This window comes from Plecotus auritus (genome assembly GCF_963455305.1).
Source record: "Plecotus auritus genome assembly, chromosome: 9".
In the NCBI taxonomy this organism is placed as follows: domain Eukaryota; kingdom Metazoa; phylum Chordata; class Mammalia; order Chiroptera; family Vespertilionidae; genus Plecotus; species Plecotus auritus.
Genome location: NC_137783.1, coordinates 121,458,802 through 121,475,736, shown reverse-complemented (window position 1 = coordinate 121,475,736; position 16,935 = coordinate 121,458,802). Strand labels below are relative to the sequence as shown.

At 38.9% G+C, this 16,935-nt stretch overlaps 1 protein-coding gene across 1 annotated transcript; it reads left to right on the top strand.

Annotated features, from left to right (window-relative positions):
* Positions 1-3,883: 3,883 nt before the first annotated feature.
* Positions 3,884-16,641, top strand: PSMA1 (proteasome 20S subunit alpha 1). Its single transcript, XM_080687619.1, has 10 exons — positions 3,884-4,044; positions 5,566-5,610; positions 5,878-5,979; positions 6,104-6,207; positions 8,062-8,150; positions 8,739-8,809; positions 8,933-9,062; positions 10,304-10,383; positions 15,043-15,153; positions 16,259-16,641. The coding sequence occupies exons 1-10, from the start codon at positions 4,042-4,044 to the stop codon at positions 16,313-16,315; spliced, it is 792 nt and encodes a 263-aa protein (XP_080543745.1). The 5' UTR covers positions 3,884-4,041; the 3' UTR covers positions 16,316-16,641.
* The last annotated feature ends 294 nt before the right edge of the window (positions 16,642-16,935 follow it).

Here is a 16,935-nt window from a genome sequence, read left to right as displayed (position 1 = left end):
TACCCGTCATTGACTAACCAGCCATCCTCCGGGGCCAAGCAGGGTGATGTGAGGTTCAGTTCTGTCTCCTTGGTAGCCTATGCCCCCGTGGCCTCCATGCCCAGCACCTGCCTTGGGATCCTCTCGCCTACTGGCGGGGCCCTGGCACTGATCACATATCTTGGGGAACCCAGGTTTTTTCTCCAGAGAGGGCCCAGCTCATGCCATTGGGACAGAGACAGATCCATGGTACCAGCCATCACGAGGCTTCAACCTCAGCATAAACTGAAAACTCAAGCAACAGCTATGGGCAATTGGATTGTGAGGAGAGGGTCCCTCTTAGCAAATAAGGCAAGAAAGGCCAATATAGGATGCTCAAGTGCCTTCCCAGTGAGGCCTTAATTCCTTTCTGGAAGGGATTAAATCCTTTCATGTCCTTTTAAATTGCTGCCTAACATGCAAAGAATTAGTTTGTAAGTTTGTTTGGGATAATTGTACAATATGCTGTTGTAAAATATCTAAAATTATAATGACATTGTAGAATAATATCATGTAAGGATATTCTTTGCTCTAGGTCATGGCAATTCAATTTCAAACTGGCTGTCAATTTTTCTTTTTGTATAGACAAGGTCTTAGTTACATTTTTTGCACCTCTCCCAGGAGCAAGTAGTGATAGTCCCCTACTTTAAAGGCCAAAACCTTTATAACATCTAAAAGTAAAATATATTTATTAATTTATATTTGATAAAGCTTTCCATGTGATTTCAAGTATCAATCGTTTAAATTTCAAAAATATTTCCTTTGAGAAGAGAGAACAAATTTCCTGTATTACTCCGGGCCCGTGGAGCTTTCCAAGAATCATCTCTGTTAAAGCCTTGAAATTTTAACATGGAAAAAGTGATCAAATATATATATATGCCCATATATGATTTAAAGATTACAATACTTTTTATAATTATTTTAAGATACCAATTAGATTTTAAACTAGTTTTTGCATAGAAAAATTTTGGTTGGGATCACAGAATTAATCCTCTTTTTTAATTAGACCAATAAGTAATTTATTTTGAATTCCTAATTGTTTTCAGCGAAAACACATTTTTTTTTCTCAAAAATAAGTTCTTATACTTTAGACATTTAATTACCACAACTATATAATTTCTCCCAATTTAATTTGCACTTTGAACTTTTAAAGCTGGCAAGTCAAACATTTAGCAGTTCCTAGATTAATAACAACATCCTGCTTACTTTGGGGCAAGTTTCAGCAACAGATCTGGCCGAATTTCTTTTCATGCTTAAAAGATAGACAGATCTTAAATTTTTTCTTTCTTTTTCGCTTTCCAAAATTATAACTAGCACCCAATTTGGCCAAGATTTGCATTTCCCTGCGAGTTCTTTTATAATTTTTAAATGAAACCTTAAGTAATCTCATTGCAGGAGAGCGGATAGCCTTGCCCTCTCCTGCCACCTTTGAATTTCTCCACACCAGAGGTGGTTTTTGCAGTGGAGTTTCATTTCTTATTACAGATTTTAAATTCCAAATACCAATTAAGATTTTAATTTGAATAAGAAACCACATTATTTTATAACCTAATTCTTCCCCATTAGCCTTGCTGAAAAAGACGTTCCCACCCTACTTACAGTTCGCGACTCTGCAGTTAGTCCGTGGGCTTTGCGTGCGGTGAACCTCCCTCACCTTTTTCTAGGTGAATTTTTTCCTTTCCTTCGCTCTTAGGCGAAAAATATCATCTCCTCCAGAAGTCCCGAGTTCAGGCGCCAGATGTGGGAACCCCTTTCACGTCCCGCGTGGTTCAGGGTTCCTGTTCAGGGTTCGGGTTCTGGAGAAGGCCGCACACAAATGAAAAGAGACTTGGAAAAGTATTAATTTGGAAATATTGGGGGCCAGGCGGGAGCCCAACTCTAGTGGAAGGACTACCCTTTGCTCTGGCCTTTCAATCCCTTTTATTGAGACTATGGGATACGCCCATAACCTTTAGGCAGGAAATTCCAATAACAGAAATTTACATAGGAGAAACAGAGGTGGAGGCTGCTTCAGCTAACAATGTTTCAACTAAACAGTGAGTGATCAAAACAATTAAGGTTGTTGACCAGCCTTCCCAGTTTCCTGTCCACATCTTTCTATTAGTGATAGAATGATTGGTTTCCGGCACATATACTATTGTTCAGAGTAAATTGGTAAAACATTTCTGGAGGGCAATGAGCACTTTTTATCAAAAGCCTTAGAAATATCCATTTCATTTGACTCTGCAATTCCATTTTTATGAATTTACTAGAGGCCCAATGCATGAAATTCGTGCAAGAGTAGGTCTTCCTTCCCCTGGCTGCCAGCATTGGCTTCCCTCTGGCACCCAGGACAAAGGATTCCCATAGAGGGAGGCCCTGCCTATCCACTGCAGCCCACTGGTCAGTGGCCTGGGCCTCCTTCTGAGGGGTTGATTATGGGGCGATAGCCGGACGCCCAATCAATTGCATCGCACCCGCCTTGGCTGGCCTGGTGCCGTGAGTGTCATAGCGTGGTCCTGGATGGTCTTCCAGATGGTCATCTGGGTAGCCGTTCTGCTGTTTGGCTGTTCGGTAGATTTGCATATTAAGCTTTTATTATATAGGATTCTAAAGAAGGGAACAGAGATGTACACGAAAAAATATATCAAACAGCTCATAAATAAGTTGCTTGGGAGAAGGGGTACTTAAATATTAAATAGGGACTTCGGTAAATAAAATATATGGACATAAGGCGGAATACTAGGAAGCTGTGTTTAACCTGGAAAATGTTTAACATGGAAAAATGTCCAAAATATATGTGAAAGTGTTTTAAAAGAGTGATACTCAATTGTCCCAAACTTGAATAAATCACTTAAGTGATCTGAGTGTTACTTCATCTTCAACGCTCACATCCTAAGGATCCTTTCCTTTTTTAAAATATATTTTTATTGATTTCAGAGAGGAAGGGAGAGAGAGAAATATCAATGATGAGAATCATTGATCAGCTGCCTCCTGCACACACCATGCTGGGGATCTACTGGGAATCGAACCATGACCTCCTGGTTCATAGGTGGATACTCAACCACTGAGCCATACCAGCCAGACCTCCTTAAGGATCCTTTCAACTCTTACCTGAGTCTAGGTACTCATCCTTTCTTCATTATAAAGAAAATAAGTCATCGTTGGCAGTCGGTAGATGTTAGGTTGGCAACTATTTGCAGTGTCCTCAACTATTTAATCTTAGGGACTTACTAATGCTTTCAAAAGAGAAAATACATATTTCTGAAGAAAGTGTCCATTTTTTTCCTCAGTGACCTAATCGATCAGGGACCAGGCTTGGTTTGAGGGAGGTAAGGGGGACGCACAGAAAGACATTATTGCCCTCAAAAAGTTCAGTCTGGTGGGAGGAAACCAATAATAATGACGATGACCAATGACAACAGGCCTTGACAGATGAGTTCTCCTTTTGGATTCCAAAGTGGAAAGAAAAGCATGTACATAGACAACATACTCCAGTCAGAGTATTATGGTTGACCCAGAAGACGGGCCATTATTTTGTGGCCTTTCTCGTGGTAGTCTCGTTCTTCTCCCAGTCACACAACACACCAAATCTCTGTGGATAGTAAACCAGAGGTTGAGCTGCACACTCGATCACCGGAGTCGCAGCGGTCTTCTCGAGCGATCTCAGGGGCATCCGGCCGGGCCAGTGAGAAACTGGAGGGTGTATCTGCAACACACAGGTAAATCGCGAGGATGTAAGAAGCGTAACTTGGGTACTGGCCGCCCAGCAGCTCTTCGGGACCGCGGACATTCTGGCCCGGGATTTCCCGCCAATCTCAGAGCCACCTTCTCCAAGGCCCCGCCCACCTCCGAACGTCAGAGCTCCGAGGGCGGGGAAGCGTTGGAAGCCTATCGATATCTCTGGGATAGAATGCTCTGCCCTGCGCCTCTGCCGTCAAAATGACGTAGACTTCCCTGTAGATCGCCGAGCGGTAGTTTCGGCAGCGCTCCTTGATCCGCAGCTTTGCAGGAGGAGCGGACAGCCAGGGCCGCGTCGGAACCATGGTGCGTTGGATTCCAAGGCTAGGCAGGGTTGGGGCAGAGGTCCGCTAACTGGCCGGTGGCGAGCCGCGTCTCCAGTCAATCCTTAGGGGGCCACGGGGCAGGGAAACCAGAGACAACGTGAGGGTTCGGGCAGTGATTCAGCATCTCCGGCCTGGCCGGGAGAGGGGCGGTCGGGAGTCGGGGCGGCCTTTATCCAGGGTTTGTTTCACTTTCTGCCGGGCCTCAGACACTCCGTGAACTAGCCTAGTTCGCCCTTCAAATTCTCTCAGTGTAGTAGATACTTAGTAGTGAGTGGTCCCTCGTGCTCTGCGTGGGGGGAAAGGGAGGAGAAAATAGGGATTTGAGTTGGAGGCTTCCTGGTACGGCTATTGCGGTCTTGACCCAGGGTTTGGGTTCCGGTACCGCGTGCATTTTCCTGCTGTGTCCATCTAATTTCCCTCTCCCCTAGAACTCCAGGAGAAAAGGCCATTTTCAGTCACATTGTCCAGTCACCTAGTTTTATAGATGAGTAAACCAAGGCTGAGAGGAGATGTGATGTTATCAGGATTACAACATGGGTCTCAGGGCTTCCAGTATTCAACCTGTTCACCCGCATGATTAATCTCTCAAGGACTGTTCTGGTAGACTTCTTTTAATGCCGTCATTAAAGCAGTAATGGTTCTGTCGCTGTAGCTATTTGTGTCCACTTCTACCTTCCTGAGGACATTTTTGTGTTTATTCATTCAATATGAATGTCTATACCTACAAGGCACTATTTTAAGTATGGTGAGCATTCAAAGATAAAATAGACATGCTCCTAATCATAATATAAGGAAAAAAGGATGTGAGGTAAAGAACTGGTGGGAGTATGTGTTGGGGGAACGTTGGAAGAAAAGATGGAGAAACTTCAAGAGATAGACATTTGAGCTAGATTTTAAAAAAGGAATGCTTTTAATTATTTATTAAAGCCTGGTATAAGGGAAGAACATAAGCAAAGATATGAGGGAAAGTTGACACACATGAACTTAGGTAATTGACTGAACCCAAAAGGAGTGCTATGGTCTTTGGTAGGATTGGAAGTTGGGAAAATAGGTCCCATCTAAATCTGTTTCCTCCCTCCCCCACTAGCTCATGGTTTATGTAGAATTGGCTTGCAACTAAATACATACAGTAGTAATCTTACAATAAGATTGTATTAACAGCATTGTATTAATGTTGAATGGGAACAGATGGGAAAACTTTTTTAAAAACATATTTTTATTGATTTCAGAGATAAGGGGGAGAGAGATAGAAACATCAGTGTTGAGACAGAATCATTGATCAGCTGCCTCCTTAATGCCCCCACACTGGGGATTGAGCCTGCAATCCGGGCATGTGCCTGACTGGCATCCGTGACCTTCTGGTTCATAGGTCAATGCTCAACTACTGAGCCACACCAGCTGGACAGGAAAACATTTTTTTTTTTTTTTAATAATTGAGCTAATTAAGAGTTGGGATTTGTAATGTTCTTATATTAACAGGTCTATTTTCTTTTACTTTCAGTTTCGCAACCAGTATGACAATGATGTCACTGTTTGGAGCCCTCAGGTAAATGTTTTATACAGTTTCTGTGAAGTGGCTTTTGGTGGCTGCAGTATGTTTAGAAACTCATAAGATTGTAGGCTGTGAGAAAATGGGTAGAATCACTTTGGACATTCCTGGGCCCTAAATTTATCATTAAAGTAAGTTTTCTGGTTTAAAAGTAATCATTTGAGATTTAACTATGCTCACCTTAGATTTGGGAACTCTAATTTTAAATTTATAAAAGGGTCTTGTAAGATGACTCTAAGATACTTTGTTATTTTTTTTCTTTAGGGCAGAATTCATCAAATTGAATATGCAATGGAAGCTGTCAAACAAGGTTCAGCCACAGTTGGTCTGAAATCAAAAACCCATGCAGTATTGGTTGCATTGAAGGTAAGTAAGTAAAGCAATAAGTGTATCTTCCTCGTTTAGAAAACAGAACTATCAAGTGTAAGTTACACTGTATAGATAATAAAATTTTAAACTTGTTTGTATGTCTTATAATGTCTGTATTTAGAGAGCACAGTCAGAGCTTGCCGCTCATCAGAAAAAAATTCTCCATGTTGACAACCATATTGGTATTTCAATTGCGGGACTTACTGCTGATGCTAGACTGCTATGGTGAGTATGATCATGAAAAACAAGCAACATCCCTTTTGGTTTATCATTGATTTCTTTTCTAGAGAAGAACCAGTTAAGATATGTTAGAGAGTTCTCTGCCAGAGTATTTATAAGTTAAGATTGTGAATACCTTAGTGGATTTGGGCTTAGTTATTAAGTATTCCATTTCTTGATTTCTATAATAGTAACAAATAGAATTAAGCATATTAGCACATTTGAGAAATCCCTGAATAATGTGAAACTTAGTAACTCAGTGTATATTGTTTGAGATGATGTTTTGTCTAAGAAGAGCTTGACAACTTTTGTCTGATTTCTAAGAAACAGCTGAACTACCCTTGCTTTCTTTAATACACCAGAATTTATTTTTTGAAAAACTTAATTCTGGATACTGCGTAGTATACACAGGTGAATCAGATATAGGTCTTGTATACTAGGAAATGCAAATCTAGTAATATATCTATAATGAAAGGTAGAAAGTGGGTAGTAATAGGTAGATGTTTGTGGGAGTCCAAAGGAAATGAAGATTATTTCTAGTTGAAAGGCATTATGTAAATGAAGAGCTAGGGCTTTGAAATCACACAGAATGAGTTTACTTCCCACCTATACACTTAGTATCTGAGATTGGGCTAGTTGTTTAAACTCTCAATTTTTTTAGTATTTTTTTTTCAAGGTTATTTTTAAGTAGCCTAATATGTAGAGCACTTAACAGTACCTTCAGGTAAAATGTGAGTGTGTGTATTGGATTATGGGAGGTAATAAGCCAAAACTAATCTGTTTAAGTCTGTGACTTAAATAGGGAAGAAAGAATATAATCACTAAGGGGAAATAGTAATGTTAATGTTTAAGATTTGTAAGTTATCCAGCAAACTCCTGTTCTTTTAAATCAGCAGTATAGTGACAACATTATTGATTTCTGGCAGTTTTTGAAAATGTAAAATATATTTCACTGTCAAACATTTTATTTAACCCAATCTGTCTAAAATGTCATGTCAACATGTAATCAATATAAAAACTACTGAGATATTTTACATTGTTTTTTATACTAAGTCTTTGAAATTTTATGTGTATTTGGTACTTATGATACATTTCCATTCAGACCATCTACTTTTTAAGTGCTCAGTAGTCACGTGTGATTAGTACATGCAATATTGGGGCAATGCAGTCTGAGACAGCCTTGGGAAGTGGACTTAAAGTATTGAGCAAAGAGCTTGGTTCCTACATTCAGCATTTAATCATCAGATGTGTCATGCACACAAATTGGACAAAGCAACGCAGAAAGAAAGGCAGATATCTGTTGTTTATCCTCTTGGCTTTACTAGTTAGGCGTGAATTCCCTTTTCCCCAGTGTCAGACTTGCTTGAATCTTGTCAGGTTTAGCGGTGAGATTCAATAGTCAGGAACAAGTAACAGTATCTTAGTATGGATTCTATTTTTTGCAGTTGCTCTGTTTGGGAAATTTTAGTTTTCAAGAAAAAAACAGTAAACTTGTTCCTGGCTAAAGACAGAATTCAAGATAATCTTTTTGATAGTGGGAAGGATAAGAGAAGAGAGAATGTTCTTTTTCTCTCGCTCAGCCTTCTCTCTATTCTATAAAGTGCCCTGAAACAAAGGTTTTCTAAAAGAATATTTTAGTTGTGTGGGGTTTTTTTTGTTGTTGTTGTTTTTAAACTTCATGTACTCCCCTACCCCCAGAGTTTGGTATAAAAACACATCCTTCCATGCCTTTCTGGTTCACTTATTTGAATGTAATCCATGTAAGTGTCTGGAAGAAAGCAAAATGAAATCTAACTACTTAATTTAGATTTGTATAACTCTGTGATTTGAAATTACTAATTTTTCTTGTTTCTTTTTTAGTAATTTTATGCGCCAGGAGTGTTTGGATTCCAGATTTGTATTTGACAGACCTCTTCCTGTGTCTCGTCTTGTAGCTCTAATTGGAAGCAGTATCCTTTTTATGTTAGAATTTTGGACATGAACTTTAAAGAATTTTGATGCTTAATCCTTTATGTTAGTTATTAGAAATATTGTAATGTATAACATAGGTAAGATTGTGGGAAAAGATTCGTTACTTTTCAATAACAAAATGTTTAAAATTTAGAGAATTATGGGAACTTTTACTATGGAAGAATGGGTTCTAAAATATGGAATTGGTTTGCTCTATCATTAGCCCTTCTTATAAGCAATTGATATTTTGCAGACATAGATAAGTTCAATTTCAGTAAAACTAACCAAGAGGAGATTTAAACTTTTTTTTTGGTTCTGGATGTCCTAAAAATATTCTTGACTGCTTATATCCAAAACAAATGAAATCCTCTTTATGAGAAAAAAATATTTTGTGAATAGTTGAACATTTTTTGGTGGATAGTTGAACATTTTTTTAATAGTAGGCCAAAGAAACATTGCTCTGTTTTATTTTCTTCTTCCTATGGTAGATTATGCAGAAATTCAAAGTTCTTTGTTAATAATGTTTAATTTGAAAAGAAAGATAGTATTTTATTTCTTGTTAGAACAGGCTCTTTAACCAGTTTAAGAGACCCAGATACCAACACAAAGATATGGCCGAAGACCATATGGTGTTGGACTGCTTATTGCTGGTTATGATGTAAGTTCACAGAGTATTTTTTACATTTTAATGATTTTTAAAAAACTGACTAGAAATTTTCTAATTTTTATCTCAGTCAAAAATCAAGAATTATGTGGTGTTTTTTTTCCCCCCTATTTGTAGGATATGGGCCCTCATATTTTCCAAACCTGTCCGTCAGCTAACTATTTTGACTGCAGAGCTATGTCCATTGGAGCCCGTTCTCAATCAGCTCGTACTTACTTGGAGAGACATATGTCTGAGTTTATGGAATGTAAGTGATTTTTATTTGCCCCCTCCAGTCTTTATATAATGAATTAACACAGCATCCTAAATGAAGAAAACTACCAATCTTATAGTAAGAATTTTTTAAAAAATTAAGCCTGTGAAGTGTTTATCATTTCTGTTACACATGCTAGTTGTTAGCCCTTCTAACTACCACAGTAGTTACATTCACTAATAGGACTTTTTCAGATACAAATATGTGTCCCCAACCTTGAAGACTCTTGATTCAGTTGTTCTGAAGTATGCCCCAAATAGTTGAGAAACACTGTTTGCAACTGTTACCTTTCTATGGCTCTGTTCTTACTTTTAGCCACACACACATTTCTGCATAAACAAGTAAAAACTCAGTATAGCTGAAGGAAAGAGGGTAAAAGATGTGAGATGGCCCTAGCTGGTTTGGCTCAGTGGATAGAGTGTTGACTGCGGACTGAAGGGTCCTGGGTTCGATTCCACTCACAGGGGCATGTGCCTGGATTGCGGGCTCGATCCCCATGCAGGAGACAACTGGTCAATGATTCTCTCTCATTGATGTTTCTATCTCTCTCTCTCCCTCTCCCTTCCTCTCTGAAATCAATAAAAATATATTTTAAAAAATGTGAGATGAAAGGGCAGGTTTTCAAGTGCTTTGTTTATGCAAAGGTCTTGAATTTTAACACATGCTTTTAAAATCATTTATTGAGGTGATCATGTGGGTTTTTCCCCTTTTATTCTATTGTGGTATATTGTATTAATTGACTTAGAATGTTAAACCATCTTTGCATTTCTGGGAGAAATCCCTCTTGGTCATAGTGTATAATATAAATTATATGTATAAGTGCTTATATAAACATATGAATGTTTCTAGATTCAGTTTGCTGTGTTTTGTTGAGTTGTTTTGTGTCTATATTCATAAGTCAAATTGACCTATAGTTTTAATTCTCTTGTGATGTCTCTGTCTAGTTTTGCTACAAGCCTTTGAGCTTTACATTTGTGGATCAGGATTTTGATTTAACTTAGCATAAGGAAAAGTCAAATTCAGTAACAAACTATGTGTCCTCATTAAATAAAACAATAATCAGCAATGTTTTCATTACTAGAAGATTATAGGGCTAAACATTAAACTTTTGGCTGTTTTTATTGTGATATACTTAATGTGACTAAAACCATGATTTCAATGTATAGATCCAACTAATAAAAGAAGGCTAGCATGAAGATGGAATTAAGAAATAATTGTTAATTTATTATATATAGGCAATTTGAATGAACTGGTTAAGCATGGTCTGCGTGCTTTAAGAGAGACACTTCCTGCAGAACAAGACCTAACTACAAAGGTAAATGCCATGTTTTCCAATTGTAGATATTAACATTACAGTTTAATCATTAATTGCATAAATTTAAGTAATAGAGGAGTGTATGCTTACAGTTCTTTAATTTGGGAGATGGTAGTCTTGGCTCATTCTTTTTTTACGCTGTTCATTTAGTGATCTGATTTTGAACTTTTTTTTTTTTTGTATAAAGCCAATAGGTCTGATGTAGAATGTTCTTTATTCTTTCAGCAGATAGGAGTATCTTTATATTATTAATTTAGTTGACAAATATATGTATTAAGCACATCCCACATGCGGCACTAAACATTGAAAATATAGTAAACACTAGAGGTCCAGTGCACGAAATTTGGGCGCGGATACAGTCCCTAGACCTGGTCTGCGATCAGGGCCATCTTCTCCGGTTGCCGGCAGCTGGCCCTGCCACCACCCACCGCCAGTTCCCTGTTTGCCATCTGGTGATCGGAGCCTGCTGGCTGGGGGGAAGGACTGAGAAGTTGGCCGCTCCCACCCCAGCCGTGGGTTGCCCTCTGTGTTTGGGGAGAACGGCAGGGCAGGGGCCTTGGCCTGGCACCGCCCATGTCACCCGCCACCCACCCCTGGTTCCCTGTTCGGCATTGGGTGAGGAAAGGGACCAGAGCTGATCAGTGCGCTTCATAGTGACTGGTCGAGCGGTCGTTCTGGTCTTTCCGCCATTAGGGTCAGTTTGCATATTACCCTTTTATTATATAGAATAATAAACATCTTGACTTTTATGATACCTATATCCAAGTGGCAGGAGATAGACAGTGTACCCATAAGTAAGTTATGTAGTATATAGATGGTAACACTGTAGAAACAATGAAACCGGGTAAGAGGAGAAAGAATAACCAATTGGATGTAGGAAAGGGGGTATGGTGGGTATAATTTAAAATAGGTGTTGAGGATGACCTCACTCAGAAAGTGGAATGTGCCCTACTCAGGGCACTTATAAGAATCAACCAAAGTGGAACAACAAATCTCTATCTCTAAAAATCAATTTAAAAAGAAAGAAAGAGCCCAGCTGGAGTTGCTCAGTGGTTGAATGTCAACCTATGAACCAGGAGGTCACAGTTCAATTTCTGGTCAGGGCACATGCCTGGGTTGTGGGCTCAATCCCCAGGGTGGGGTTTGCAGGAGGTAGCCGATCAGTGATTCTCTCTCATCATTGATGTTTCTCTCCCTCTCTCTTCCTCTCTGAAATCAATAAAAATATAGTTAAAAAGAAAGTGGAACTTAAGGAAAAGATCTAAAGGAAGGGAGTGAGTGAGCCATACAGATGACTAGAGCAAGATTATTCCAGGGAATGCAAGTGCAAGGGCCTTGGGTCCAGAATGTTTTTAGTATTCAAGACAAGGAGGCTAGTAGTGTTGGGAGTTAGTGATCAAGAAGAAGTAAAGAAAGGAAGTTAGAGAGGTAATGGATTGAGTATGTCCTATGATAAGTACTTTGGATTTTACTATGAGTGGGCTGTTAGAGTTTGAGCAGAGGAATACCATGATTTGATTTATGTTTTAAAAGACTGGCTGCTATTTTGAGGACAGATTCTAGTGGGAGCATGGGTGGGAATAGTTTTAAGACTGTTACCGTAATTCAGGTGAGAGACTGTTGCAGATTAGGCAGAGTCATAGAGTTTGCGATGATGAGAAGGGGTTCAATTTTGGGTATGTTTCAAAATTAGAGCTAAAAAGTTTGCTAACAATTTGGTTGTGAGGGTGAGATGGGGGGGTGTCTTAAAAGTTTGGGGCCTGGTTAAAACAAAAAGATATTTATGATTTACTGAGATGGATAAAAAAAGGGAAGAAATAGGTTTTGGGGTAGAAGTTGTGGAGGGAAATCAGGAAGTTAGTTAAGGACATATAAAATTTGAAATGCCTATTGTTTGCCCATTTGGCTATACAGAGTAAGCAGTTATCAGATGAGCACCCCCGGGATTTTGGTGGAGAATGGTTTAGCCTAGAATTACAAATCTTAGAGTCTTTATGTAGAAACTAGAGGCCCGATGCAAGAGAAGGCCTTCCTTCCCCGGCCGGCACTGGTTACCCTCCAGCACCCAGACCCAGGCTTCACTCCGGCCACCGGCAGGCACCCAGGATCCTGGCTTCCTTCTCAGCCCCGGCTTCATCCAGAAGGTCGTCTGGAAGGATGTCCGGTCTAATTAACATATTATGCTTATTATTATAGATGGCTTTTAGAGACTGGACTGGATGAGATTGCTAAAGGAATTGAATAGTTAGACAAGAGGTTTGAAGACTGGGCCAAGGGCACTCTAACCTTTAGAGATTGAGAAGTGAGTAGGTATTAGCAAAAAGGTCTGAAAAAGATGGCCAGGGAGGTAGGAGGAAAACTTGGAAAAAGAGGCATCCTTAAAAGCAAATGAAGAAACTATTCAAGGAGGAGGAAATGAAAATTTGCTAATCAAGGAAGATGTGGATTGAGAATTAATCATTAGATTAGCAGTTATGTCTCTGGGGACTTGAGTAGACAATCTTAATGGAATGAGGGGGGGGGGGGGGGCGCGCAAAAGCCTGACAGGAATGGAATCAGGAGAGAATGGGAGAAGATGAATTGATGGATAGCTCTTTGAAAGTTGAGAAATGGGATGGTGGCTAAAAGAGAGAAAAAGGAGTTTGGTTATTTTGTATTTTTTAAATATGTTTTTATTGATTTTTTTTTTTTTTTAAGAGAGGGAGAGATAGAAACATCGATGAAAGAGAAACATGGATTGGCTACCTCATGCACACCCCCTACTGGGGATCAAGCCCACAACCCCGGGCATGTGCCCTGACCTGGAATTGAACCAGCAACCTCTTGGTGCATGGGATGATGCTCAACCAAATGAGCCATACTGGCCAGGCTATTTTGGTTTTTTAAGATGGGAGAAATTATAGCATGTCTGCTGCATGAGAATAATTCAGTATAAAGGGAACCATATATGTATGGGAAATGTGAGAAAAACTGCTAGACCAATTTCTTTGAAAGTACATAGGGAAAGGTAGGTCTTAGAGAAGAAATTGGATGATTCATTCACAGTAACAGGAAGGGAGAGAATGTAGGGACACAGATACAGGAAAGAGTGGATTCTGTGGGAGCTTGTGAATGTTCTCTTCTTAATTTGCTTTTATTTTCTTAGTGAAATAGCAAGGTTTTCATCTGTAAGGAGAATGGGGAATGGTAGAGTTATCCAAGAGGATGGGAGGTTGGATGATCTAGGGACCTGTACAGCACAATGCAGGAAACATTAAAGGCCTCCTTGAAGTTAATAAAGTGAGATCAATCAGAATATTATAAATCCATTTTGTTACAGTGGTTAGATAATTATTTAGTATGTATGTGAAAACTTTATAGCCTGCATAATCTTTTCTAAAATAAATTTTCCTGTTATAAAAATAATACTCTTTTTAAAAAAAAATTAGGAGCCCTGGCCAGTGTGGCTCGGTTGGAGCATCATCCCATGCACTGGAAGGTCCCAGGTTTGATTCCTGTTCAGGGCACATACCCGGGTTGCAGGTTCAATCCTGGTCAGCATGCATGCGAGAGGCGGGCCTATCAGTGTATCTCTCTCACATTGATGTTTCTCTCTCTCTCTTTTTTTTCTCTCTCTCTTTTCCCCTCCTCCCCCTGCCTCCCTCTAAAAATCTAAAAATAAAAAAAAGTAGGGAAGTACATTAAATTTTAAAAGTTTGTTTAAAATGTCTATAATGCCATCACTCCAAGATAAACTATCTTTTAAAAGTTGGGTATAGACTGTGGACATTTATAGTTTGGAAATGTTAGCTCAGGTATCTGGCTTCCTGATTTTATATTTTTACTGAATCATAGAAAATGGCCTTTATATCTGTATGCCTACAATTTTCACTAAAATTTTAATTTACAGGAGCTATTTTGCAGTGGTTAGCATTCACTGAACATTTTAAGCATTGCTCTTTAATTTTTCCATGTAGAAAATAGTTGCAAGCCCCCACTATATTCAGCTCTTTAGATCCCAAAACTTACTGTTTCCTTGGTAAGAACCATCATGTCTTAACTTACATGAGAGATAAATTTGATTATTTCTTAGGAGTTAGGCTTGCTTCCTAGCTAAGTGGTTTGCTTCCTCACACTTCTCTGCAGCACATTTCTATTATGAGCCAATGTGCAAATTTTCTAGATGACATAGACCTTTGGGGTTATTCATGATTATCAAAAGTGAGTATTTAAATTGCAAATTACAAGGGCTTACTAGTTAAGTTTTATGCAAGTGCTATATAAATTTTTATTCTGCTTCCCCCCTCCACATCTACCTAATGAAAGAGTAACATGCTAATTGACCGTACCTTCGCAATGCCCACCAGCCAATCAGGAATGAGTATGCAAATTAACCCAACAAAGATGGTGGGTTAATTTGCATACACAGATGTGAGGGGGCGGGATGCTTGCATCGTCGCCATGGTGACGACACAGGTGTTCCACACCACCCCTGCCGCTCTGGGCAGCGTGGGAAGGTGGAAAGGCGGCTCCAGGCCGGAGTGAAGGCGGTGCCCGCAGCCAGGGAAAGGAAGGCCCATTCTTGCATGAATCTTCGTGCATCAGGCCTCTAGTTTTATCATAAGCATTTTCAACCTAAATTCTCTCGATTTTTAAATTTTTACCTTTTCCCCTTCTCAGAATGTTTCCATTGGAATTGTTGGTAAAGACTTGGAGTTTACAATTTATGATGATGATGATGTGTCTCCATTCCTGGAAGGCCTTGAAGAAAGACCACAGAGAAAGGCACAGGTATATAACTAATCATGACACAAGAGGCTTTAGTTCTATAGTAAACGGTACCTTCTATAACTGTGTAAATCTACCATTTTTGTCTTTAGTTATTGAGATAAGCTCATAATTCAAATGGCAATAGGAAAACTAAGCTGAGTAAAGTAAAATACTGAGGGGGAAGTGGTCTCCATAAACACAAAAAGGGTTGATTAGTTATATATTTTATATTTCTCACAATTCTGTGGGTTGACTGGGACTCAGCTAGATGGTTCTTTTGCTGGTCTCACTTGGGTCTCTAAAACATTGCAGTCAGTCCAAGATGGTTTTACTCACATGTCTTTACTTATACTTTCTAGGTATCTTACAGAGACAATTAGAAGGCTTGGCCCTCTGCTGGAATAGCTGGGCCTCTGCCCATGTAGTCTTGGGGCCTTTCTTTCCCAAGGGTCTCTTCAGCAGGGTGACAGCTCAGAGTTTACAAAAATTCAAAAGCTTAAAAGTGAAAGCTGCTAGGCATCCTTAAGGCTGAGGCCCAGGACTGGCACAGCATCACTTCAGCACATCTTGTTGACTAAAGCAAGTCATAGGGCCAGCCAGGAGTCTATAGTAGTGGGAACAGAGAAAATTAACGGGGGCCAGCTTTGGAAACTAAGTTAGTTCTTCACAAATACTGAAAAAGGATCAAGACATGTTGGTGAATCTCATATTAAATGTTGGTCTTTTATATTGGATATTTAGAATGCACATTTGCTATTTATATATGCTTATTTGCTATTGAAAATAAAGTGTCCTGTTCAGAAATTTCTTCTACAGCATTAGTTTCTTTTCAATTTGAAAAGGGTATTGTTGGTATTTGGAGAAGCAAGATTTGCATTATTGAAACTGCTGTTGGAAGGCTTTTTATTCTTGAGCAAGATAAAGTATGATAAAATGCTAGAATTGTTCAATGATGCTTAGGTTTTCAGAACTGTAACACTATATTTAAAAAACAATAACCTTTGTCTAGAAATTTCAGCAGGACAATGAACTAAAACTGAGTATTGAAAATATACCTAACCTCTTTTTCTCATAGATTTCTTTATAATGTGATATTGCATATTTTCTTTTTTCTTTCTCTCTTAAGCCTGCTCAACCTGCTGATGAACCTGCAGAAAAGGCTGATGAACCAATGGAGCATTAAATGATAATCCCCCAGTCCATATTTGTATTAGCAAATGTGTAAGAATGCAGGAACATGTACTGATGACAGTAATCTATACTTGGAACCAAAAGGTGCAGTGGTGGAATGGTATGTTTTAGGAATCAGTCCAGATGTGAGGTTTGGAATTGCAAGCAGTTTCACTGAAACCATATAATGGAATGCATTTTTTTTTTCTTTTTGGAAAGGGTCTATATAATCATTTTCTAGAAAGTACAGTTGCCTTTACTAATGTTTTTATATGAAGAACATAGTGTCTTTCTGGTTTTAAATACAACTGTGAAATAAAATTGTTTCATCTGCTGGTACATTGGTTTTTTGTTTGTTTTTTAAATAGTTTGAACTATATAAATAGTAGTCTGAGATTACATCTAGTCATTTGCCATGTTTGTAAAATAAATTGCCTTATTTTTAGTGGTGGGGGAAAATATTACCTATTTATCCATCACAGCAGTGGTTCTCAACCTTTCTAATGCCGCGACCCTTTCATACAGTTCCTCATGTTGTGGTGACCCCCAACCATAAAATTATTTTTGTTGCTACTTCATAACTGTAATTTTGCTACTCTTATGAATCGTAATGTAAATATCTGTGTTTTCCGA